This window comes from Acipenser ruthenus, chromosome 40 (assembly GCF_902713425.1).
Source record: "Acipenser ruthenus chromosome 40, fAciRut3.2 maternal haplotype, whole genome shotgun sequence".
Classification (NCBI taxonomy): domain Eukaryota; kingdom Metazoa; phylum Chordata; class Actinopteri; order Acipenseriformes; family Acipenseridae; genus Acipenser; species Acipenser ruthenus.
Window position 1 is genome coordinate 5,326,536 of NC_081228.1, and position 26,174 is coordinate 5,352,709.

At 39.7% G+C, this 26,174-nt stretch overlaps 1 protein-coding gene across 5 annotated transcripts; it reads left to right on the forward strand.

Moving 5' to 3' along the window:
- Positions 1-1,372: 1,372 nt before the first annotated feature.
- Positions 1,373-25,596, forward strand: LOC117397221 (CMP-N-acetylneuraminate-beta-galactosamide-alpha-2,3-sialyltransferase 4-like). Of its 5 annotated transcripts, none has more exons than XM_059010042.1 (12): positions 2,499-2,631; positions 3,924-4,067; positions 8,267-8,347; positions 14,388-14,463; positions 15,705-15,779; positions 16,119-16,216; positions 16,868-16,931; positions 17,916-18,011; positions 18,940-19,129; positions 21,138-21,281; positions 21,796-21,948; positions 22,626-25,596. In XM_059010042.1, exons 3-12 carry the CDS (start codon positions 8,302-8,304, stop codon positions 22,713-22,715), a joined length of 1,032 nt encoding a protein of 343 aa, XP_058866025.1. In that variant the 5' UTR covers positions 2,499-2,631; positions 3,924-4,067; positions 8,267-8,301; the 3' UTR covers positions 22,716-25,596. The 5 variants fall into 5 exon arrangements, with proteins under 5 accessions (XP_034768719.1, XP_034768717.1, XP_058866025.1 ...); XM_059010043.1 differs by lacking the exon at positions 2,499-2,631 and adding an exon at positions 2,638-2,800; XM_034912828.2 differs by lacking the exons at positions 2,499-2,631; positions 3,924-4,067 and adding an exon at positions 1,373-1,632.
- Positions 25,597-26,174: the final 578 nt, after the last annotated feature.

Genomic DNA, 26,174 nt, shown 5'->3' on the forward strand with positions numbered 1-26,174 from the left:
GTGTCTTATCGTACCAACACCCTTATTATGATCGAGCCCTTGGTAGTTGCTTAGTCTAGCGCCCCCTACCTACTGATGTGGCCATTACCAGACAGTCACACCCTCTTTTCGGGATTCTATTGCGTCACTATTATCTAGAATACTGTCATGTTTAAGTATAACTCGTCTACTGGTACAAAACAGTGCAAGCAATCATTTAAGTTTGACATCTCAGCAATTATTAATTAAATATGAATGTTATTGCGCTTTAGGTCGTCACACTGCGGGCTGTGAGCAAGCGTGCCGACCCACAACAAGCTCAGTCTTGATAAGAACAAGAAGATCGTGTCTTCTTCACAATTATCAGAGACCACATTTAAATAGAGTTTGTCCGGTTATCTTAAAGATTGTCAGTCAGAAGAGGTCAAACAGGACCAGCATGTATTCACGAGGAGATAAGAGAGTTGGGGTACAGGTTTTTGAGCAAGCTGCTGCTAAAGCCAAACAACCGGCCAAACCTTCCAGTCCTGAAGCTTCTGTCTCCCTCGTTCGGCAAGGCATTTCACTGAAAAGGATAAGATCACAGTCAAAATATAACACACACACATTGAAAATTAAAATATACTTGAATAAACGATGATTTTTCTACCAATCCGTTGTCAAAGGCACCAGAAGACGGCTGTTACATAGTCATGATTACGGGTTATATTCCTTTTGTTTGTTTTTTTAAATCGATAAAAACAGGTTAAAAGCCATATGTACGCATGCCAAACCACATTGCTCTTCTGAACCGTGGCCCCCACCCGCCCCTCAGTCTGCTTATCTATTATTATTATTATTATTATTTATTTCTTAGCAGACGCACTTATCCAGGGCGACTTACAATCGTAAGCAAATACATTTCAAGTGTTACAATACAAGTAATACAATAAGAGCAAGAAATACAATAACTTTTGTTCAGCAAAGTACAAGTGTGACAAACCACAATTCAATAATACAGCAGATAATAGTGATAGTGACATCAGGATATGATTAAATACAAAGTACTACAGGTTAAACACTTGGCAGATTACAGTATTCTGAAGTACAGGATTAAATGCAGTAAAATAGGGGGCAGATAAGAGCAAAATAAAGCACATTTACATGAAGGGTGATAGTGTCCCAGGATGCAAACAGAGGAGTTCTACAGGTGCTGTTTGAAGAGGTGAGTCTTAAGGAGGCGCCGGAATGTGGTCAGGGACTGGGCAGTCCTGACATCTGTAGGAAGGTCATTCCACCACTGCGGAGCAAGGGTGGAGAAGGAGCGGGCTCTGGAGGCAGGGGAGCGTAGCGGAGGTAGAGCCAGTCTTCTAGTGCAGGCGGAGCGGAGAGGTCGAGTGGGGGTGTAGGGAGAGATGAGGGTCTGGAGGTAGCTGGGTGCAGTCTGGTCAAGGCATCTGTAGGCTAGTACAAGAGTCTTGAACTGGATGCGAGCGGTGATCGGGAGCCAGTGGAGCGAGCGGAGTAGTGGAGTAGCGTGGGCTATCTAGTGAGGACACTTGGTCAGGATATTTTCTGCTTCTCTGTTCGTCTGTTTGACAGACTGTTTCAAACACGGCTATTATCTGATCGATAAGAAAACTATGAAGTGCCGCAGTTTCTGCTTTTTAAAAGGTTAGTAAAATACGCTTTATTTTGTGTGACGACTTGCCAGAATTTACAAGTTATTTTTCCCCATAGCATAAACAAGGGTGGCAATTTCTGACAACATTTTGCCATCTATACGTGACAGTAATTGGCGAGGCATATTCTGACGGTACACCCGCATTTACATTTGCACATACACTCCAGAAAGGAATGCCCATCTAGTTGTATTGAAACTTAGTACAGATGTTATTTAGCATTTCAGTTATCGGAGTGTCCGGATCTGGGTGACGGGGCTGTCTGCCTGTTTGTATTTACACTTCGGTTAATGTTACTCTAATCTAGAAAACATTCCGCTGTGCAGGTCAGTGGGTTTATTTTACTTTTTCACGATGCCTGATCTTTCTTTTGAATTTTGATCCCTGAATGTAGTATGCGTGTTAAGTGTAAACACTTAATCTCTGTATAAAACAGTACATCATGATCATCATCATCATCATCATCATCATCATCATCATCATCATCATCATAATAAAAAACTGCTATTATTATTATTATTATTATTATTATTATTATTATTATTATTATTATTATTATTATCATCATGCACAAATAAAATGTTATAGTGTAAAATATTAGTTACAAATGTAACATTTTAATTCCTTCTGCCATCATCGCGCTGTGTATCGCTTCCTATAATTAATGTCGTATTGACTGTCCGTATTATACTGCTAAAATCCTCCACCCCTCCACCCCTCCACCCCTCTACCCCTCTACCCCTCTCACATCCCCCTCCACCCCTCCACCCCTCTCACATCCCCCTCCACCCCTCCACCCCTCTCACATCCCCCTCCACCCCTCCACCCCTCTCACATCCCCACATATGTACGCGACTGCGCCTGCGCAGTTTGGTTTTGTTGGCCAGTCGGGCTGCTGTGTTCACCTCTACATTCCAATGGAGCTGCTTTCTCGCAATGTAATACTTGTACCTAATTTCAGCGAATGTGTTGCAAAATCGGATTGTGCTCGGTAAGTGGCTTCTTCAAGGCTCATCAAGTCAGATAACCGATTCATCCATTTTCACGAATGCCTCTGATACTGCGACTGTCTCGAGTCGGATAACGCCACAAACAAACGGATTTGCACATTTCCAGCAGTCTGTTGTTCTGTATCACGAACAACGAAGGAGGCACCTAGTGTGAGTTACTTCAGTTTAAAAAATAAAATAAAATAAATAAATACAAAATGATTACTTTTATATGTTTGATTTCCAGGTGGGGCTATCCGCCGTTATGCAGTCACTACTTAACAAAATAAGGAGCAATATTTAATTCGGTTTTAATTGTGATTTAGTACTGTTACTATCCTGTTTTTTCTACAGTATGTACCGTACTGTGATGTAGCTGATTTTATTTTAATGGTAGGGGATCTATGTGAATGGTACCGTGTCTTTTTTGCGTTGTAAAAAATAACGGAAGTAATATCGTGCATACAGGATTGTCTCAGAATTGTAATAATTGCATTCGCATGGGGAAAATACCCAACAGCAGCAAAACGAGTTAAGTGTAGCGCACAATTGTTTTATTTGCGACAATAACGCCAACATAATTTCTTTGATTACACAGTTTGTGACTGCTTATGAACCAGATCCACGAAAAACAAAGTAATGTCATCAGTTCTTTTTGTTGGCGATGCGCACCAGTAGGCAACAGTAATTTTCATAGCGGAAAATGTAGTTAAGCAAGACTTTCCATATGTAATGATACTGGACCTTAATAATGTTTGTCTAGGACACTTTTTTTATGTAATTTGAAATGTCAATTTTCGGTTAATCACAGCGTGTATCGATTAATCTCATATGGCACCAGTATAACACAAAAATTGTACCGTCTTAAAATTAGGACTATATAAATATAAACGTTTACTTTTTTTTTTTTTCTCAAAATAAATATGTGTCTGTCTTGCGGTCCCCCAATGTTCTGCACGGAGTTCTTGTTTGTGTTTATAAACGGTGCACGCTTTGCAGACCCTGTACTTTGGTGTCTTGGCATCACTCGTTGTGTTTGCCTGTGTTAGTAATTGACTCTGTTGGTAGGCCTGCCCCAGTGATGTTGTTGCAGTATATATGTTCAACAAACATGCAAATACACATTGTTGCAGCAGTGTGATATATTTAGAATGTAATCCCAGTGATGTGGTTAAAGTGTGTGTGTGTTATATATATGGCTGGGTGAGGAAGCTGAGGTAATACTGACATTTGGTTTGTAGAGGACACTGAGCAGAAAGGTGTTCATTTGAAAATGGCCGTTTCCTTCTGTTAGTTTACAGGAACACTAGCAGAAAGGTGCGCACACACCAGAGTTTAGTTGCCACACTACCTTTCACACCAGTGGCGACAGGCGCGCGCGATGTGACAGGAGACTCTCCTCTGATTTGTATCATCAGCTGGAAAAAAAAGCCCACAGGTATGTTAGTCCTGTTATACAGTTAATACCAATCTAGAATACATAATAGCCTTTCAGAATACTTATTTCAGTAAAGATATCCAAATAGTTTCACCTTCAATCAAATTGTTGACCGTTCTCATTTGAAGATGCTCAACAGTAAAGATAATGCTGATCTCCATTCCTGCTATATATAAAATACATACATTTACCCTCAAACGTCGAGTTTGTTGGTCATAACTCCAACCCCATGTTTGAACTATTTAAAATATTTAAACCTGAGCTCAGTGTTAAATGTTTGGTAATGTGCCTAAATATTTAACCGCTGTCCAAATATCTAACCTTGATATTTACATAGTAGTAGTAAGAAGTTATTTCATAGTTAGTACTTGTTCACAGTCTTTTCCATATGCAATTAAGAAGTGTACACATACTTGCACAAACACATTTCCAAAGTGCAGTACAGTAGGGATTATTAGGACCTGTTTAAAGTTTCAATGTGTTTTAGATTAAATTGTATTCTTGTAGGTTTGCATGGAAATGGATGGAATACAGGGTCCTGGCTTTGCAGGGAACAGTGAAGTATTCCCACTGTTGAAATGCTGCTTTGTTTCTGAACAAGGCTTGGACTGTAGAGAAAGCAGCTCAAGTTTAGCCCAAAACACACACACACACAGAATATTGTTTCGAGAGACTGCTGCTGTAATTAATTTCCTTAAAAAAATAAATAAATAAATAAAAGTTTAAAAGCAACTTTATCAACTCTTGGAGCAAAACAAGAACAAAATGCACAAGCAGAGCACACTGCTGTGCGTCACGTACAAATCAGCTCTCCTTTTTTTATTCATTTTCAGAATTACTACAAGAAACTTCATGAATGCACTGACCTCGATGAAGACTTCGTTAAGAGACTGGTTGTCTCTGACTTCATTAAGTTTCATTCAGTATTTCTAAACGTAGCACTGCGTTGTCATAGTTGGGGATGTTTTAATTCTTAAATTAAAATTAAATTATGTTCTTTAGGCAATTTTCCCCAAATTGGAAGGAATTGGAATTGATGTTTTAGAGCTATAATAATTGTTTAATTGAACAGATTCCAGTACTGTGATGGATTAGACGCCCCTGTCCGAGCGGCGGCAGGTTGTTTTTATTCCTGCTCCTCAAGTGCACTTGTGTTTGGTGAAGCCGTTTCTAAGGTCACTGAGGTCTAAGCACCTTGTCATGTGACCTGAGTGAACCCCAGCACTCGGAGTAACTCCACATTCTTCACACTTCGCTCTTTGCGATCGGTGGTTCTGGACCCGTCTCCTGTTCACCAAAAAAAAAGCAAGGAAATTCCTGATATTTTTGCCTATTTCTAAATTGAATGGCAATAGTTGTATTTTTTAGCTCTGTTTCTTATTGTCCCCAGACTTTCAGATTGCATTGAGCAATCTGTAAAACCAGCAGCTGGTTTGCTTGTGGTACAGGAGCAAGCCGTGACCCAGGGATCTGCCCACGCACAGGCTTTTCTTTCTGTTCCTGTGTGAACAGGGTGATCGGCAGCAGAGAGGAAATTAGCATGATGTAATCGTCATTCTTCCTTCACAGAGACAGGATTTCTTATTTTCCATCCTGGGAGGGTTATAAATAACATGCTCAGTGTTTCAGATGGGAGGCATGAGCTTCCTGCAGCCCTCTATCATGGCTAATAATCCAAAGGCAGTGAAAGACCTTGGTAATGTAGAGAGGGGTAGAATTGAGAAAAAAGAATACAAATCTTCAGGTCGCGAATCCTTTGGGCACAACTGTTCTTCAGCCCTCAGTATCGGTGAACATTCAGCATCTTTTATAAAGTTTTAAACTTCCCTTCCCCACTTGTTTCTTACAGTCTGACCAACCTGTTCTGTGACACAAATGTGTTTCCTGCAAACAGCTGATCTTTTTAACATAATGGTACCCTACTGTACAGAAAGGGATGGGAAGGGGCTCCCGACTGGCACATCCAGTAAAGGCGCTCTGCGTGGAGTGCAGGGTGCGCCCTATAGCCTGGATGTCGCCGGTTTGAGTGGACGGGAGCTCCCAGGGGGCGGCACACAATTGGCCGAGCGTCGCCCGGTGGGGGGAGGGCTTAGGTCGGCCAGGGTGTCCTCGGCTCACCATGCACCAGCGACCCCTGTAGTCTGGCCGGGCGCTTGTGGTGAGTCTGCAGTGTGAAAAGAAGTGGTTGACTGAAGGTACACGCTTCGGAGGACAGCGTGTGTTCATCTTCGCCACTCCAGAGTCAGCGCGGGGGTGGTAGCGGTGAGCTGAGCCTAAAAAAAATGGATATTCTAAAGTGGGAGAAAATACCAAATAAAATTGGCAACTACTAAATTTTTTAAAAAAAAGGATGGGAATTAATGGGCTGCAGTACGCCAGAGAAACTCAACAAGATGCGGGTGAGACATGCTATCTTATAGAGTCTGAGATTGCCATGAATACAGTACAGTAAGGTTTAACAAAAACTTCAGGTCTACATTTTACGCATTAGGCAAGCTTAATAGCCCACGCACAGAAGTAAAACAGACAGAAGAAATGTCATTGGTATAGTAAGTACATTGGTTGTAAGTGGGGAAGCGCAAGATTAAACTACCAATGCAGAACCATTCTATTTCCTGTTTATACCATGCGTAAATAGCCATTCGCATCGTGCCATCGCACTGCTACAGGCTGGCTGTAGAAATATTTATACATTTACAATTAACAAAAGAACGACATTTTATGTTGGGTTTAATATGTCTATTTCACTTTGAATCTGATAGCAAAAAACAGCTAAGAAGGGTGTTTCCGACAGCAGCTGATGCTCCCAAAAAGTTACAGCTGGAAGAAAATCTTTGAGTTTTGACCTAATCCTTCAGTGTGTGTGTGTGTGTGTGTGTGCAGCTGTCCTGCAGCCCTGATGCATGCTTAGTATAATGTTGGTAAAGGATGGTCAGAGCCAAACTGTTGAATAGGCTGATTTTGGCTCTAAGAACCCAGTGGCTTGGATCACTAGAAAAAAGAAGAAACCAAAAAAAAATAGTGTTTGGCCTGCTGTTTTCTAAAATGTTTCCTTTTGGAGTGATGTGAAGGGGTCCGAGCGCCTCACCGAGCTGACAAAGCCACACTGGGAGCTAGGGGGGCGTGTCTAGGGCGAGAGTGTTGTGTCTGGCCCTGGGGAAGTCACAAGGCTCCGTTGCAGTTCTCATCATGTGAGCCGTTCTAATAAAAGGACCTTTTGTCCTTGGTTTACTGTGAGTAAAATCACAAGGGAAACACAACAGCTTTACTTTAAAATCGAAATAATAAGTGATAACGGCACATGCGTTATCTTTCTGAAAATAGTTTCAAAAGGGACTGATTTTTTTACTGTGGACGAACTGCCTATTTAACCCCCCACCCCCACCTCTCCCCCTCCCCCCCAACATAGTTTCTTATGGTATATAGTAGTAGCTTACTTGAACTCTAATTATAGGGTTTTATTCACCATAGTGACCAGCTTTTATAGAGTGTTAGCCTGTAGTGGATCATAAAAGTGCAACATGGGACATACTGTGCAAGCAGATAAAGAACTCCCTAGTTTTAAGCTGACTGCAGCTTCAAGAGAAAAGAGAAATTGAATACAGTACTGAGGAACCTTAAACTCGCTGGCACTGTCACGTCCCTGCATTGTGTAATAGGGTTACACACTTCCTTTCCTGCTCAGGAATGTACCAAATCGAGGTTAGTAAAGTGCTGTTCTTGTTGTCTTAACTTGGGTTTGGAAATAGATGAGAACAGAAATTGATTATTGGGGCGCTATCAAATATAGATATTTATTTTAGTAGTTGCGTTTTGGAATAATTCAGCTTTTCGTCCAGGATACACCTGCAGGTAAGATGTTTAACTTATAGTAATCAGTCCAGAGAGATACCTTTGATAAAATATGCAGTCAGGACTAAGAATGGATATAACGCCCTATAAAAAGGTAGATTTTTTTTTTTCCAGGTGCTGGAAACATTTCAGTTTCTTTTGCTGCGGTTCCTGTTGCATTTTTAATGAAACGTTCATTTACACGCTGAAAACCCAGATGTTAAAACTTGGATACATGTTATGGTAGCAACTTTGAAAAATGGAAATGAAAATGTGGGAATATCCTCCACGGTTTCTGTTGAATATGAAATGTGGGCACGCTTGACCTGGGAGTTTATGTTAATTATTTTTATTTCGTCTGCTTGCAGGGTAACTCCGCACACAATCCAGAAATGAAAACGTTATGGAGCAGATGAAGATGACCTTAAAGATTGCAAAGATTCATAAAAGTGAGTCTTCTTTGGGATGCATGGAGTGTACACCTCTCGATCTGTGACATTGTTTACTACTCATCAATATCTCTGTTGACGTTATCAATAAGGAGTGTAGTGAATACAGTGCTACCCCATTATTGTGCGGAATTGGTTATAACACAGTAAGGCCGCTGCCATTTCCCCCATAATGCAATTTGACTCGCAAGCGTTTTTATTGTTTTACATTACCGTATTTGAACCCATTTAAGTTGAAACTGGGACATATAGTACTTATAAAGCTCCCGTGTTAATGTTACAAAATAAGTACGAAACAGTACAAGTGTGTAAAATTCTGTTTTATTTATTAACTTTTATTATAAAAAATATACAATTTAAATACAAGTTGTGTAACTTTAAACTGGTGGAATAGCAGTTTCTACTATACTGTATATATATTGTAACAACCTGGGATTTATACTGGTACACGACTGGTCTACGGTGTGTGTGTGTGTGTGTGTGTGTAAGCAGGGACGGGTAAGCTTGCCTCAGCCGGGACTGATTGACCTCCAGGTAGGCGGGGACATCAACGTGGACAGAGCTGACTGTTGAGTCAGACAAGCTGCTGTGTGAACATTGACTGTTGTTTGTTTTTGGTGTGGCCACGCTGACATACAGGAATAATTGCCCCAATATAATATACATGCAAATCGTGTGTGACTCCTTCCTTCGTTTTCCACGGTACGCTACGATATTAACTTGGCCATTGTAAATCATTTCGGAAACAGGAATGCCAATATTCGAAACACAACGCGCTGTCCAATTATGTACCCCGACAGCCGTTTTAACGGGGTAGCACTGCATTTGGTTTTTCACTTTTAAGACATGTAAACATTTACAATTCTATAGATACGCTGCCACCTAGGTTACTGGAATGAATGTAATCCATTAAGGACCATTGTCCTCATCAGGGGCTACTTTGTCATTTTGTGGAGTATTTTAAATTGGCTTCTATAGCTCTGGCCAAAAGTTTTGCATCACCCTATAGAATTAACTCATTTTGCTTCATAAAGTCGAAGGAAAGCTGCTGAATAATGATACGTAAACATATTGAATTACACATCCGTATATATATATATATATATATATATATATATATATATATACACAGTGCCTTGCAAAAGTATTCAGACCCCTGACCAATTCTCTCATATTACTGAATTACAAATGGTACATTGAAATTTCGTTCTGTTTGATATTTTATTTTAAAACACTGAAACTCTAAATCAATTATTGTAAGGTGACATTGGTTTTATGTAGGGAAATATTTTTAAGAAAAATAAAAAACTGAAATATCTTGCTTGCATAAGTATTCAACCCCCACACATTAATATTTGGTAGAGCCACCTTTTGCAATAACAGCTTTAAGTCTTTTGGGGTAAGTATGTACCAGCTTTGCACACAGTGTCGGAGTGATTTTGGCCCATTCTTGTTGGCAGATTTGCTCCAGGTTGTTCAGGTTGGTTGGACGACGCTTGTGGACCGCAATTTTCAAATAGTGCCACAGATTCTCAATGGGATTGAGATCAGGACTTTGACTGGGCCACTGTAGGACATTCACCTTTTTGTTCTTGAGCCACTCCAATGTTGCTTTGGCCGTGTGCTTGGGATCATTGTCCTGCTGAAAGGTGAATTTCCTCTCAAGCTTCATATATATTTTTTTATAATTTTTCATTTTATAAGTCGTTTTATTACAGATACACATTAATAAAATAACTCAAGTAGATGCATATCAGTAATAGTATAACATACTTCATGTTTTAACAACATGCATATTTTTTCATCCTATTATTATTATTTTTTTTTTTAACATTTTGACAAACAGACCTCGCACAGAAAAATAATTTAGTAATTTTTATAATTATATATATATATATATAATTATAAAAATTACTATATTTTTCTGTGCGAGGTCTGTTTGTATATATAATAATAATAATAATAATAATAATAATAATAATAATAATAATAATAATAATAATATAAGAACATAAGAAAGTTTACAAACGAGAGGAGGCCATTCAGCCCATCTTGCTCGTTTGGTTGTTAGTAGCTTATTGATCCCAGAATCTCATCAAGCAGCTTCTTGAAGGATCCCAGGGTGTCAGCTTCGACAACATTACTGATGGGCTTCATTGAGTTACAGAAAAATAATTTAATCTAGGGTTTCTGTGACGTCATAAATTACAAGACAGAAGGTCGAGAATTTATATATATATATATATATATATATATATATATATATATATATAATGAGAGAGAGTTTATATAAAGGTATATATATATATATATATATATATTAGAGAGAGAGAGAATTTATATAGCTATATATATATATATATATATATATATATATATATATATATATGTATATATATATGTATATATATGTATATATATATATATATATATACAGTACTGTGCAAAAGTTTTAGGCAGGTGTGAAAAAATGCTGTAAAGTAAGAATGCTTTCAAAAATAGACATGTTAATAGATTATATTTATCAATTAACTAAATGCAAAGTGAGTGAACAGAAGAAAAATCTAAATCAAATCCATATTTGGTGTGACCACCCTTTGCCTTCAAAACAGCATCAATTCTTCTAGGTACACTTGCACAAAGTCAGGGATTTTGTAGGCATATAGTCAGGTGTATGATTAAACAATTATACCAAACAGGTGCTAATGATCATCAATTCAATATGTAGGTTGAAACACAATCATTAACTGAAACAGAAACAGCTGTGTAGGAGGAATAAAACTGGGTGAGGAACAGCCAAACTCAGCTAACAAGGTGAGGTTGCTGAAGACAGTTTACTGTCAAAAGTCATACACCATGGCAAGACTGAGCACAGCAACAAGACACAAGGTATTTATACTGCATCAGCAAGGTCTCTCCCAGGCAGAAATTTCAAGGCAGACGGGTTTCCAGATGTGCTGTCCAAGCTCTTTTGAAGAAGCACAAAGAAACGGGCAACGTTGAGGACCGTAGACGCAGTGGTCGGCCAAGGAAACTTACTGCAGCAGATGAAAGACACATCATGCTTACTTCCCTTCGCAATCGGAAGATGTCCAGCAGTGCCATCAGCTCAGAATTGGCAGAAAACAGTGGGACCCTGGTACACCCATCTACTGTCCGGAGAAGTCTGGTCAGAAGTGGCCTTCATGTAAGACTTGCGGCCAAAAAGCCATACCTCCGACGTGGAAACAAGGCCAAGCGACTCAACTATGCACAAAAACACAGGAACTGGGGTGCAGAAAAATGGCAGCAGGTGCTCTGGACTGATGAGTCAAAATTTGAAATATTTGGCTGTAGCAGAAGGCAGTTTGTTCACTGAAGGGCTGGAGAGCGGTACACGAATGAGTGTCTGCAGGCAACAGTGAAGCATGGTGGAGGTTCCTTGCAAGTTTGGGGCTGCATTTCTGCAAATGGAGTTGGGGATTAAGTCAGAATTAATGGTCTCCTCAATGCTGAGAAGTACAGGCAGATACTTATCCATCATGCAATACCATCAGGGAGGCATCTGATTGGCCCCAAATTTATTCTGCAGCATGACAACAACCCCAAACATACAGCGAAAGTCATTAAGAACTATCTTCAGCGTAAAGAAGAACAAGGAGTCCTGGAAGTGATGGTATGGCCCCCACAGAGCCCTGATCTCAACATCATCGAGTCTGTCTGGGATTACATGAAGAGAGAGAAGCAACTGAGGCTGCCTAAATCCACAGAAGAACTGTGGTTAGTTCTCCAAGATGTTTGGGCCAACCTACCTGCCGAGTTCCTTCAAAAACTGTGCAAGTGTACCTAGAAGAATTGATGCTGTTTTGAAGGCAAAGGGTGGTCACACCAAATATTGATTTGATGTAGATTTTTCTTCTGTTCACTCACTTTGCATTTTGTTAATTGATAAATATAAACTATTAACATGTCTATTTTTGAAAGCATTCTTACTTTACAGCATTTTTTCACACCTGCCTAAAACTTTTGCACAGTACTGTGTGTATGTGTGTATATATATATATATATATATGTATATATATATATATATATGTATATATATATATATATATATATATATATATATATATATATATATATATATATATATATATATATATATGAGAGAGAGAGAGAGAGATATTTACACTGCCCTACTATTGTGGTGCTGTCAGTAAGTGAAGTGCACGTACAGCAATCCACCCATTTAAAAAACAAAAAACGATAGGGTTTGTATTTCAATCCCTTTGCACTGAAGACGCATACAACAAGCTTGGAGTTTCTTAGTATTTAAACACTAAGCAAAGCAGATTCATTTATTCAAATCCATTCAAAACCAAAACAGCATTTGCTCCAATGCAAAGTTTGCACCACTGGAAATAAAACCAGAATTGGTATTCTATTGCAATGCATAACGACGGTATCTTTCGACTCGCATTCCAACCGAAATTTGAAAAATCTGCACATCATTTTTTTGTCAATGTCAGCTGCATCCCTCCCCTCATGCTCAGATTCTTTGCAGCGTTGTTTAATTGTTATGTGAGATTCTGGCATTTTAGACACAAACGTCTCTTCTCTTCCATCACAATTTGAATTCCCAAACAAATTATACATTTGCGCAAGTGCTGGTCAGAGCTTCCGTTTCTCTTCAGACTGTCTCTATGGTAACGGCTGAGCCTTACATTGATTGCAAGTATTTATTTAAAGTATTTTCTGTATAAACCTCCCAATTTAGAAATGTCATTCTATGTTTGTTTTATAATGATTTTTTTTGTTTTGTTTCTTTTTATATTTGCATTTCGTTTTATATGTTGCATTTTGTGTTATTTCGTATTTGCTAAAAACACAGCGCTCTAAATATATTAATGAAAAAACTGCCAAAAATTTAAAAATGTGACATTTCAAAATCTAACATGAATACTGTACTACCTTTATGGCTTCTGGTAGACTTTTGTGATATCTTAAAATGCTAGATGTTTTTACAACTCCTTAATATAAGAAACTGAAGCCTAAAAATAACACGTTTATTGGCGGTTTCCTGCCCGCAGTGATGCTAAAGCTCAGTTTTCTATGTATTGAGCTTCATAGCTCTGGTTACGGGCATGTCTGATTTGAACTGTCCTCAAAACAGGTCTCGGCCAAAAAAAAAAAAAAATGACCTAAATACAGCTTGTCTTCTGATGTTTTGAAAGAGAAATTAATGTGGTGCTTAGGGTTAAGCAACAGTTCACTGAAGTAATTGTAAATGAGGAAACAGCTGCAACTTTCATCTTTGAAACATCTGCTTATTCTGAATTTAGTATAAAGTATACTTTGGTTGCCACCCGTTTATGGATGGGAGATGACACTGGAAAGTTGGGGCTAATTTGATCTTTCTTTGATGTACTTATAAACCCACGAAACAGTTAAAAGCAGACAGGAGAGAAGGTTTCTTAACAACAGATACTGGGGATTCTTATCTCTGCATTTGGTTCAGGTCATGGATTGCTATCAGAGTCTATTGTACATGTGCTCAAGGCTGATCGAACTGTTGACTGCTTGAAATTTGTTCTCTGGTTACTTAGTCTATTTTTTACGCACATTTTTTCCGTTTAAACTGTAACACATTGCGCAATAAGGGCTCGCTACTCTGTCTTGTTTTCCTAAGCTCCTGGAGCCTGGAAAATCTAGACATGGCTGTTTTGACCGTGCTGACATCATTGTTGGATCCTTGGTCGGCATTCATTATCGCACATGTTCCATTTACATTTTAAACAGCACACTCAAGTAGAACAACGATCTCTATTTTAAGACCTGTGTTTCAAGTACAGCAAGGCCTGCTTTGAACTGCTAATTTTGCCCCTGCCCTGCACTTACTGTGTGATATAACCGGAAAGACAATTTCTGCTTTGCAGCAATAAAAGTGTGCCTTGTCCCCCGACAGTAGTCGTGTTTGTGTGTTATTGCAATAAGCAAAGCATGCGTTGCCGCTGCTCTGTCTTTAACTTCTTCACTGACAAACACAATCTTGTCTTATTTTCAGCATGGGTTTTCAGGCTCTTGCTGGTGGCAGTACCATTCTTTTGCTATTACTTCACCCAGGATATGTTCTTGCAAAGGTAAGATCCTGTTTATTCCGGCTGGTTTTACTGCTGGGGTCATGTGTTACAAGGAGAGTCACCATGGCTCTTACAAACCCCCCATGATCTTGACTTCCAACACCTGTACAGCGCAATCTCAAACAAAAATGTATATGGATGTTCTGTTCTCTAGCCTTTTTATGGAGCAGTTATGAGTACCCTTGTAAAACTGGTGTTGAGTAAACATGTTATAGTATTGTGAAACCTAGTGAAGTCATGTTGAAGAGGTGGAGTTTTAATAATACACTTCCAGATAAGGAAATAAGACCCCTGTTGCATGGCAGTTTCACCCATTCCAGGTTAGGTGTGTCTTAGTAACCTCCTAGTTAAACCAGGAATGGATCCAACAGCTATGTAATGTGGAGTCTTATTTCCATCCCTGCAGTTTACATACATCAGGTCATTAAGTGTGGAGTAGTGGTTAGGGCTCTGGACTCTTGACCAGAGGGTCATGGATTCAATTCCAGGTGGGGGACACTGCTGCTGTACCCTTGAGCAAGGTACTTTACCTAGATTGCTCCAGTAAAAACCCAACTGTATAAATGGGTAACTGTATGTAAAAAAAAATGTGATATCTTGTAACAATTGTAAGTTGCCCTGGATAAGGGCGTCTGCTAAGAAATAAATAATAATTAAGAATAATGATTAAGAATACAGGTTTTAAAGACATTTCAGTCTTTCAAACATCTTCCATTCCTGATTGGTTGGCAACTTTGGGGTTCTCTTAAAACATGCTTCATAAGAGTGACCGGCTGGTGTTGCTGTGACTCTTTAAGGACAGTAGGGAAGAAGATTGAATACGAATGGTTATGCCGAGATCACGAGAAGTTATCTCAGGATCAAAGTGATGGCAATAAGACTCCTGTTGCATAGCATTTTCCCCCATTCCAGGTTTTACTATGTGCTTGATTAGCCACAGTGTACAGGTAACAAGCTCAGGTGTGTTCTGTCAGACTCGTAGTAAAGCCGGGAATGGATCAAACAGCTATGCAATGGGAGCCTTGCTTCCAGCCCTGGGATTTCGACATCTCAAACCTTTGTCGAGATCATTTATCTTGTAATGTCGACATGATGTTTTTCTTTTTTCTGTGTTCTCAATGAGCCACTGCAGATCCAGTTGGTAGAAACGATCGGTCGCTGTGGTTGTTCTGAATGGGTCTGGTTGTGTTGCTGAAAATGTTTTCCAGTGTTTATTTTTTTCCCCCTCTCCTCTGCTGCAGCCAGATCAGTAGCCATGACAAGGTGCTGTGCGTGAGCAAGTACACAGCAAAGAAACTCGACGCGCTGGAAGCAAAGTGAGTGATCACCTCAGAACGCATTAAATATCGAAAAGAGCTACATATAAAGCTGTTTGGGACACACAATATATTTTTTAATTTTAAAATGTTTTAATTTTTTTTTCCATTACTTTTATATGGGGGGGAAAAATGGCATCCTCATATTAGGCGATCATGCATTTCATCTTTCATATGTCTCCATATGAACACAAGAAATTCTCTTTTATCCTTCTCCACAGGAGTTTGAAATGCATGACTAGTTAAAGGGTTGATAGTCAAGGCTGTCAAATATTTTTTGTTTTGAGTTTTTTTCTGTCATCGATGGGCAGATTTCTGATTTTCTTTTTTAAATCCCAGTTTCACGATAAATACCCAGCTGTTTTTGAAACTGGAAGATTTCTTCTGGAGAAAGTTCCCTTACGGCTTGGCATTGCCATATGGAGTCAATGGCAGTGGTAGGATTTTTAAATTTTCTGGATTCACTGGAGCAGCACAAAGGTTCTATTCTCTCTCTCTCTCTCTGTCTCTCTCTCTCTCTCATGTTGTTTCTATTATTTTTGCACACTGCACATTACCTCAGTAGCTCCCTTCTACTTTAACTGTCTCTGTAGATTCTTTTTTTATTTTTTTTGCTTCATCAATCATTCTCTCGCACTCTGAACTGCTTTATCAGTCTCTGCAGGCACTACTGAATGACCAAAACTGGGGAAAGAGAAGAGTAAATACTGTTAACCTAATCTCAGATTTCTAAATATATACAGCAATTAATTAATTTTTTCAGATAGTTTTTATTTGGGGATAGGCTGAGGAAAAAAATAAGAATTTTATTTTTTAAACAAATAGAATTAAGTGTTGCAGATAGAAGCAGTTTGATTAGTGGTTTTCTTGTCTGGTGTGAACAGTACTGTGTCCCAGTGCTTGCTGAAAAGCAGTGTAAATCTCTCTCGCTCTCTCTCGCTCTCTGGCTCTCGCTCTCTGGCTCTCTCTCTCGCTCTCTCTCTCTCTCGCTCTCTCTCTCTCTCTCTCTCTCTCTCTCTCTCTCGCTCTCTGCTGGCTCTCTCTCTATATTGCAGTGGTTTGATTGTAACTACCTGTTTCTTTTCCAGAAATGGTCCTACTGAAAGTTTTAGCGTTTATTGCCAAATATGAGATGCCAGAACAGATTCAGAGGTATGTGGAAGCAGGGCTGTTTTATGGAGGGGCTTCTTTGCCATTGAATTGAATGGTACAGCAGTAAACTGTTTACTCTAGCATTACGTGTGCTATGATGTCAAAAATAATATGCTGCATAAATTAGTCATTCAGTAGTGATCCAGAAGTTCTGCGCAAACAGCATAAAAATAAGAGTAATTAAAGCTACTGAAAATTGATTGATATAAGTTCTAAATATAGCAAAATAGCTACTTGCAAAACAGGTGAATTCTCAGTAATTAAGTCTTAGAATGGATGAATGAAATGGCCTTCAGCTGAAGATGTGGCAGGCTGCTGTGGTGGTGTCTGCTCTGTGGATGTGGCGGGCTGCTGTGGTGGTGTCTGCTCTTTGGATGTGGCGGGCTGCTGTGGTGGTGTCTGCTCTGTGGATGTGGCGGGCTCCTGTGGTGGTGTCTGCTCTGTGGATGTCTCAACAAAGCAAACTCCTAACCCACTGGAACCAAACTCTGTTAAGAGGAGGCAGTGATTTTCATATAGATTATTTAAATTCTCTAACTATGTTGTATGCTGAAACCTAAAAGTGATCCATTTCTTGTTGTTTTCTCCGCACAGTGGTGATAAAGCTCCATTTTCTATGTGCCGAGCTTCATAGCCGGTGTGAAATTTCACTGCTCTGATTACAGGCATATCTAACTTGACTGTCCTCAGACTAGGACGCAGCAGTTTAACCAAAACAAAGGATTTATGTATTTCTGTGACGAAATACTGATTAAGAATGTAACAGATTACACAGCTTATATTCTGATTTTTTTTTTTTGATTTTAAAGAACAAGTAATTTGGTACTTAATGGGTTAAAGCAACACATTTCATTTTGATAGTGGTTTGGATTGTAGGTCAATTCGCAGAGTCTACTGTACGTGTTTTCTAGTTCTGCTTGGCGTCTGTACCTAACGAGACAGAGTTGGGTAGCCCTGGTGAGTTTCTGATTTTTGTCTTTTCAGGTTAACCTGTCGAACGTGTGCTGTGATAGGGAACGGCTTCACCATGAAGAACAGCTCCCTGGGAGACACCATCAATAAATACGATCTTGTGATCAGGTAATGAGGAACCCCAGGGGTGTTGCATTGCATTTACTGTTCCTGCTACTGGGGATAAATTACTCTTGCTTTTTATTGGCCTATTTGTCAAATAATGACTCACAATGTTGTCTGTTTGACTTGACAACCCAGATCCTAGTTAGTCCTGAGTCATTGCATTTACTGTTCTTGCTGCTTGGATTAAATTACTCTTGCTTTTTATTGGCCTGTTTGTCAATTATTGACTCCCAATGTTGTCTGTTTGACTTGACAACCAAGATCCTAGTTCGAGTTCTGGGTCACCATTGCTTATCTTCTGAAGTGAAGTGTTCAGACAATTGGCACCTCTTTCACGAAACAAAATAGTCAGACAGATTTGCATAGTTTTGCACATTGAAATCGGCCAAGCCATTCTAAATGTGTAAAAGGTGAATGTTACCTTTTCTTTCAGCTTATTGTTTTGTTCTCTTATCGATTTATCAGACTGCTACTGGGATGTAATTAGTGAAACTCACCCTGAATTGATTATTATTATTATTATTATTATTTATTTCTTAGCAGACGCCCTTATCCAGGGCGACTTACAATTGTTACAAATATCACATTATACATTATTTTTACATACAATTACCCATTTATACAGTTGGGTTATTACTGGAGCAATCTAGGTAAAGTACCTTGCTCAAGGGTACAACAGCAGTGTCCCCCACTGGGGATTGAACCCACAACCCTCCGGTCAAGAGTCCAGAGCCCTAACCACTACTCCACACTGCTGCCCTGATGTGTCTTCTCTCTGTCCATTTCTGTATGCAAATGATGTGCCTTTTTCTCAAACAGCTGCCTGATTGTTGTGATAAGATGTAGCCCAGATCGCCCCTTGCCCTCTGAGTGTAGGACTGCATGCTCTGTGCCTGGCTAACATTGAGCCCTGTGTACCATCTGTAACCAGGTTGAATGATGCGCCAATCAGGGGCTTCGAGCAAGATGTGGGTAACAAGACCACTATAAGGCTGTTCTACCCTGAATCCGCGTCGACCAAATCCATGGATGAGAACAACCCAGACACCCTCATGGTCCTCGTGCCCTTCAAGCGTATTGACATCAGCTGGCTCAAGGAGCTCCTGTATGATGAGAAGAGGGTATGTAACTCTGGAACAATCTGTAACAGAGCCTCCAACTCTCCCTCAATCTGTACCCCTTTATACTGTACGAGCCCCTGACTCTCCCTCAATCTGTGCCCCTCTATACTGTAACAGAGCCCCCGACTCTCCCTCAATCTGTACCCCTCTATACTGTAACAGAGCCCCCGACTCTCCCTCAATCTGTACCCCTCTATACTGTAACAGAGCCCCTGATTTCCCTCCTCTACTTTAACCCTTTGCGGTCCATTTATTAACTGCGCGTCAGGCACGCCAGGTCTAATTAATATTCACACGCGCAGTTAATTTTATACGCGCTGTTTAAAAGTATTTTTTTTCACAGTCAAACGGGTTTAAATGGCCCTGCATATCAACAAAGCACTCACTAGGCATCTCCAGCACCGCCCCACCCTTTTGTTTGCTATAGCGCTCAGCTATGTAAGAAATAAATAATAATAATAATAATAGTCGTACATACCGATCGATCATCTCCGGATCACTCGTTTTATCACCAAACTCCTCAATAATGCGATCAAAGTCATTATTTTATTATTATAACATCTGAAAAAAGCTCTGCAAATGTCCGTGTTATTCTCTGTGCGCTGACACACTCAGCCAGCTTGTTTACTATGAACGCCCCATTATCTGATACCTGATACCATGTATGACTATTCATGAGATACGATTTTTTTTTTTTATTTATTTATTTTTTTTCCCCGATTTGTCTCGGCTCCTGTCGCTCCCACTCGGCAATTGAATGGTTTTCTCGGCTTTTTCCGGAGAAAAAACGACTAAACACCCGTTTATTGCGTTGCTATAATGATGTCGGACCCAGTCCGACAAAGGACCTGTGAGGAATAATTGCAATGTCGGACCCAGTCCGACAATGGACCGCAAAGGGTTAATCTGTATCTAGATTCTACAGTTGAATTCTCTCTGTAACAGTCAGATTGTTAATTTCAGTTGTTGCGCAACTGTTCCTTTTATTGCTTAACCTCGACACCACAAACATTCCATAGAACTGCATTTCCACTGAAAAATCTGATTCCTCAGTGTGACACAGGTGGCTGAGTTTTGACGTCAGGCCAGAAAGAAACACACACAGTACTGAAGTGAAATGATAAAGGCGCTTGCTTGTGTCAGTTTATTTCAAATAAAAAGGTTGTACAAAACAGAGAACACAGACTGAACAAACAAAACAGGGCGCTGGCCAAAGTAAATGGACAAAGTGGACGAACAGAAAAACACGATTGTTGTTTTATATAAATGATTCTCCTTTCTCTCTCACCCGTTCTCCACTCCCGAATGAGTGAAAGCATGCCCCTTTTATGCAGCTGTACTGAGACTCGATTGCGACTTTCAACTGGAAACTCGGTACATCTGCACATGAACTAATTGAGCTCCCCGTGCAAATTACACTTTATATCACCTGTGCTCATAACCCATGTTATAATCCAGGCACTTTATACATAAACACCAACATTTACACAATACACACTAAATAAAACACAAAAATACACACAGGGGCCGGGCACATTGCCACACTCAGTCAGATCGTATTCCTTTCCAAATACAGCTGACTGGTGTATTTTAATTCAATGCATCCTTGCCTTTTCAGAGCTATTTGATATTGCTTGTGTCATGTTTGATAATTGATAGTATACATTTGCTGAACAAATAGCCAATAACCCAGAGTGCTTGGTGATTCAGTATTAATGCCATTTAGCTGGCATATATACAGATGTATTTATTTAATCAGGATAAAACCTTTGATCTGAATAGCATTGTTAAAGCAATGGCAAAAGCAGACCAATCATTCGGACAGGATGACAACACTTAAAACAATCATAAAAACAGTAATACAAAATGAAAACATAAGAAAACAGAACCAACTCCAGTTTACATGATCCTGGTCGTAGTCTTTATTGACATCGCCAAGTGAAAGTTTGGGTGAAGCTGTCAAGTGCAGCCCTAGTTTGTGACGAGTGTGCTTTCCTCCTCCTCCCAGGTCACTAAGGGTTTTTGGAAGCCTGTGCCCCAGGTTTGGGTGGGGAACGTGGGCCAGATCCGCATCCTGCACCCCCACTACCTGCTTGAGACGGCGGTCAAGCTCCTCAAAATTCCGCTCAAGCTGCCGCCAAAGAGCAAGCAGGTGAGCTGTTGTCATAGATACAGACTCCTCCATTCCAGCACAGCGGGGGAGCTGTTGTCATAGATACAGACTCCTCCATTCCAGCACAGCGGGGGAGCTGTTGTCCTTGATACGGACCCCTCCATTTCCAGCACAGTGGGTGTCTGCCTGATCATTCTAATGCCTACTAGATAACCGGCTGCCGTGGCGAAAGACAAAAGTCTCATATTTATCTGTTTTTTCCTTTTAACCATTTTAACCTCCAAGGTACAGTTCAAGCTCCGTGCTTAGACGCTAATGTCTTGCTAACTGTCTTGAAATTTTGTTTTGTACGCTGACAGTTTCATTTTGTTTGTCACTATATTGGTACAAGTTCCCCTTTTTTTCGGTACAGTAAAAGCTTCGTACAGTAGATGGGTGACTGCACATTTTTACAGTACTTCCCTGATCCGCAGGCAGAGGGTTGTCCACTGTAACCCTAATCTGTGGTCTGTCTTGGTGTACTGTCATATTTAACCAGTGTCCCTCTCCACAGAAACCAGTCCACCCGACCACTGGGATCCTAGCTGTCTTCATGGCCCTGAACTACTGTGACGTCGTTCACATCGCGGGGTTCGGGTACCCCAAGACTGCAGACCACAAAGTGCCTATCCACTACTATGGCAGCAATACCATGAAATCTATGAAGGTGAGGGAGGGGGAGCAACTGGAGATGCAGCGGTTATTCAAACTTGCAAGATCAGGCAGGCTGCCCACTTCTAAATTGTTGAGGAACCAACTAAACCTCCACCCAGACCCTGAAGTCGTTCATTCTCTCGTTTTACCTGTGAAACCTGGAGTGGAATGACCCTCCAGGACCGTGATTGGACCCCCCTGTTCTTTAATTTTGAAGTTTAAACTTTAAGACTAAGCAGTGGGCCGTCTTTTCAAAGCATTTGCTCCTGTCTGCAACTCCTCTTTTCCGAAAGAGGTAGAAAGTCTTTGCAAAGCCAGAACCAAAAACCTAGAACCAAGTCCTCTTAAACACTCAGTGGGGTTTGTTTTTCATTTTCCTTTCAAACCATATACCATGAAGGAGCATTCGTATTCACATAGCACTGCAGTGTACACAAACTAAACATTGTGTTTTGGATGTACACAAAAGGGTTGAATGATTTAAAACCTATTTTCTATTTTTTTTTTTGTATATACGTAAAGAGGAGCAAGCTGAATTTGGAGATTTCATAGATTTAGGTCTAACTCCCAAAATGTGATCCAGTAAAAATAAATAACTCAGTGGGGTTGACTATGACATAGTTCTTCAACGCGAGGTCTGTCGACACTCAGTATAGAAGTGGCAACGTGTTGTTTCTGTTTTCTTCCCAGGATTCATTTCATGACCTCACAAAGGAAGCGCTGGCTTTGAAGAAGTTGGAAGAAGCTGGAGCAATTCAGTATCTTCACCCCCATTCCTGACATCGTCCCTTTAAAAACATAAAAACAACAATAATAATAATAATAATTCACACTGAAGCAGCTGCCAATCAGAGCTTGCTGGAATTGTGGAGAGTTATTGAGTTTTTTTTTTTTTTTTTGTAATAAGACATATATTCTATAAATTAATTAGTGTACGAGATTTTGAAATGACTACCTGTGATAATTAGGCAAACTTTGCAAACATGATTGCCAGCAATTTTTTTGTTTGTTTTTTGCTGCCCACCCCCCCCCCCAAGCTAAATATTTTATTTATTTTAACCCTTTTATTTTATTATTAAAAGCTGGCTATTGCATTCCTGTGCCTAAGACTAGATAGTGGTGGGCATCATTTCAAACACACAAAAAAAGTATAAAAAATATTTCTTTAGCATGTGATAATGCAACACAGTGAAACTTGCAGAGAGTATTTCTGAGAGACTATAGCACATGATTCCTGAAAGTGCTTATCACTGCAGGCAGCCTTCTATATCGGGATGGGCTGCAGTGTTCTTTGTGGGATAATGTCAGGAATACATAATCATGCTTACGCTGCTAACAGGAAACTGGACATATCTTGTAAAGTGGTTCTGCAGTCGTTCTTGTGAAAGCCGAAACCACAAGGGAGTGTCTAAGAGAAACGCTTCTCGACGTGATCAAGATGGACTTTGGCTGGTGGTGTGTGACATTTACTGTAAAACACAACTAGCTTAAAAACAACTCAAACCAGGGTACTTTTAGGCTTTAAGATGACCTAGAAGGGGCTAACTGTTAATGCACTAAACGAATCAACAGTGAACCAGCGCAATGCGTCATGCCTCGGTGAAGCATTTATTCACTCTCAAAGTAGTTCGTCAGGCAGCCAGCAAAACAGCCTAAAAAAAAAAAAGAACAATTCTGATCACTATGATTGGTCAGTCTTGGAGAAGAGGCTCTCCCAAGTGATAAAAGGCTAGGAAAATGAACTGTAGTTCAACTTTAAACTGGAAACCAGTGCTAACAGAAGGCCTTCTCATTTTTGTGCTAAAGATATTGTAAGTACTGTTCCTAAAGGTACTATGTATACAATTACTACTGTGTGCATTTTCAAGATTGTAGTTTGGTCCGGTTTAACATGTACATTTCAATTTGTTTTAAATTGTATAATTTGTAAAGATTTTTCTTTTTGTTATTGTCAGCAAATAACAGGCTGGGAATGAAACGCCAGCTGAATGTAAAAGGGGCTCAAATAATCGTTGACCTTTAAATTCACTACAAAATGTATATTTGGTTTTGCATGCAGCTGTAATACGTGCTTGTATCTGAAGTCACCTACCCCTCTCAAAGCCTCTGTTCCAAAAGACTCCAAATCAAATGGTGTTGAATGGTGCTAAATCTCTCCACTAATTGTGCTTGTAGTAGTAATAGTTTGAACACTAGAGTAGTAAGGTATTGGCAGCATGCAATATGAAGGCGTGCAGTGCAAAAAATACCCATTACAATTCCTTTGTTCTACATGGACAGCTGTGCAGAAGGCCAGGGTTCCGATCAGGATCACGTCAAATTAGATTATTGGTGGGTTCAAGGAAATTCATCACAAAAAAATGATAGTAACTGCAGTACAGAATGACACCTGCAGGGGCACTAGGGGGCATTGCCCAGCTAGTTTCACCCCCCCACAAGTTTGTTCCTCTGCCACCCTTAATAAATCATTCATTTATAGTAGAAATTGCAGAGCTTTTTAGCATTGTGGTCAACTTTGTATTTCTATGACCGCTGTGTCAGCTTCAATATTTATCCATGTATTTCCCGTTTGCAATGCACAGAATGTCCTATCTGGAGTAACCTCCCTTCTATGGTCCCTTTTATCCATGTATTTTCCATTTGCAATGCACAGAATGTCCGATCTGGAGTAACCTCCCTTCTATGGTCCCTTTCCACATAGATAACCGCTGTACATTCAGTATATAGGGGTAGGGCTTCTGTGGTGTGAATTGAGCAGTTGAAAGAAGTATACATGTTTTATATATATATATATATATATATATATATATATACATACATACATACTGTAAAAGCTGCAATGATTAGAAAATGGATAAATGAAAGTGTGTCTGATGCTGGTAAGAAATTTGTATCTGAGACCAGCGGCACCAACGTTTAAGAGTGGGATTTCAGATGAAGAGCAAACAGCTTTCAGGACGCTGCAGCAACAACTCCGCGACCAGTGGGAAGAAGTAATTAACAAGCTGAATGAAAAAGGAAAGCCATGGTTGCAGCTTTACTGAGGAAATTGACTTCACAACATTGGCAAGTTAGTTTTTGCATTTAATGAATGGTGCCTTGCCTTTTATATTTTGTTGATAGTTGTCATTTGCCCTTTATACGTATATACACTTTGTGTTGCACACAGACACAGCTGTACACACACACACACATATATATATATATAGAGAGAGAGTAATGTATGGACTTCATCGAGGGGTTCTGTGACATCATAACCCCTGCCCCCCAATGGTGTCTTATAGCTGCTCTGTCTGGAGGTAGCCCATGGTATAAGTTGACGCACTACAGGGTCTATAAGAAAATGAATGTGTTCAGAGTGTAATTGTATTTATGATAAATGGTTTTTAATTAAGGTATTTTATATAAAAGAAACAAAATGTAAAATGGCAATTTTAAAGTACGTTTTTACAACGTGTAAATAAACACCTTACTAATTATTGTATATAATTTAAATGTTTTCTTAAAGAGAGGTTTTTTTCTAATACATGTGATTTTTTTTTTTTTTTGCTTCTAAGTCGCTGTGTAGAAATTTGCATTAGTCTTTAGAGGCAGTCACATTCCGTGGAGATTTTTGCACTGAACCATTTTTTTTCCTATTAAACAAATCCATGTTGCTTCAGACCGGCCTCTCTAGTTGTGTGTTGCTCACAAATGCATGTCATTTTAAAAGGTTTCTGCTATGCATTGCCCTTGTGCTATGAAGTACTGTTGTGAAAATTTGTCAACGAGGCAAATGCTCTCTCAAGCATGGTATTTCACAAGCAATCATTTTCTGTTTGATACCCAGAAGAATAACCTATGTGGGATGGATTTGGCATCCAATTATACAGCCTGCTTTCCAGCAGAAAACTCAGAAGTGTTGGAAAAAATGCATTAAACCTAATGGGGGATCATGTCGACACATAAGGAAAACTATTAATTCAGTAGTGTTGGGCTTACAAAGGACAATAGGAAAAACCTAAGCATCAGAAAACGCCATTTGGACTCATCCTGTGTTAGCACATCATTCTCCCCTACAGGTGCATCTAATTAAAAAGCAGAGACTCTAGAGCTTCACCTTATCAAATACACGAGAGGCACTTCACCCACCTGCTGAATGAACGAGAGAGAACTCTGTCAGTCTGCTTTCACAACTGCTCTCCAGTTTAATGCATTTAATTTTACAGACCTCACAAAGTCTGTCCAAGCGAACGTGAT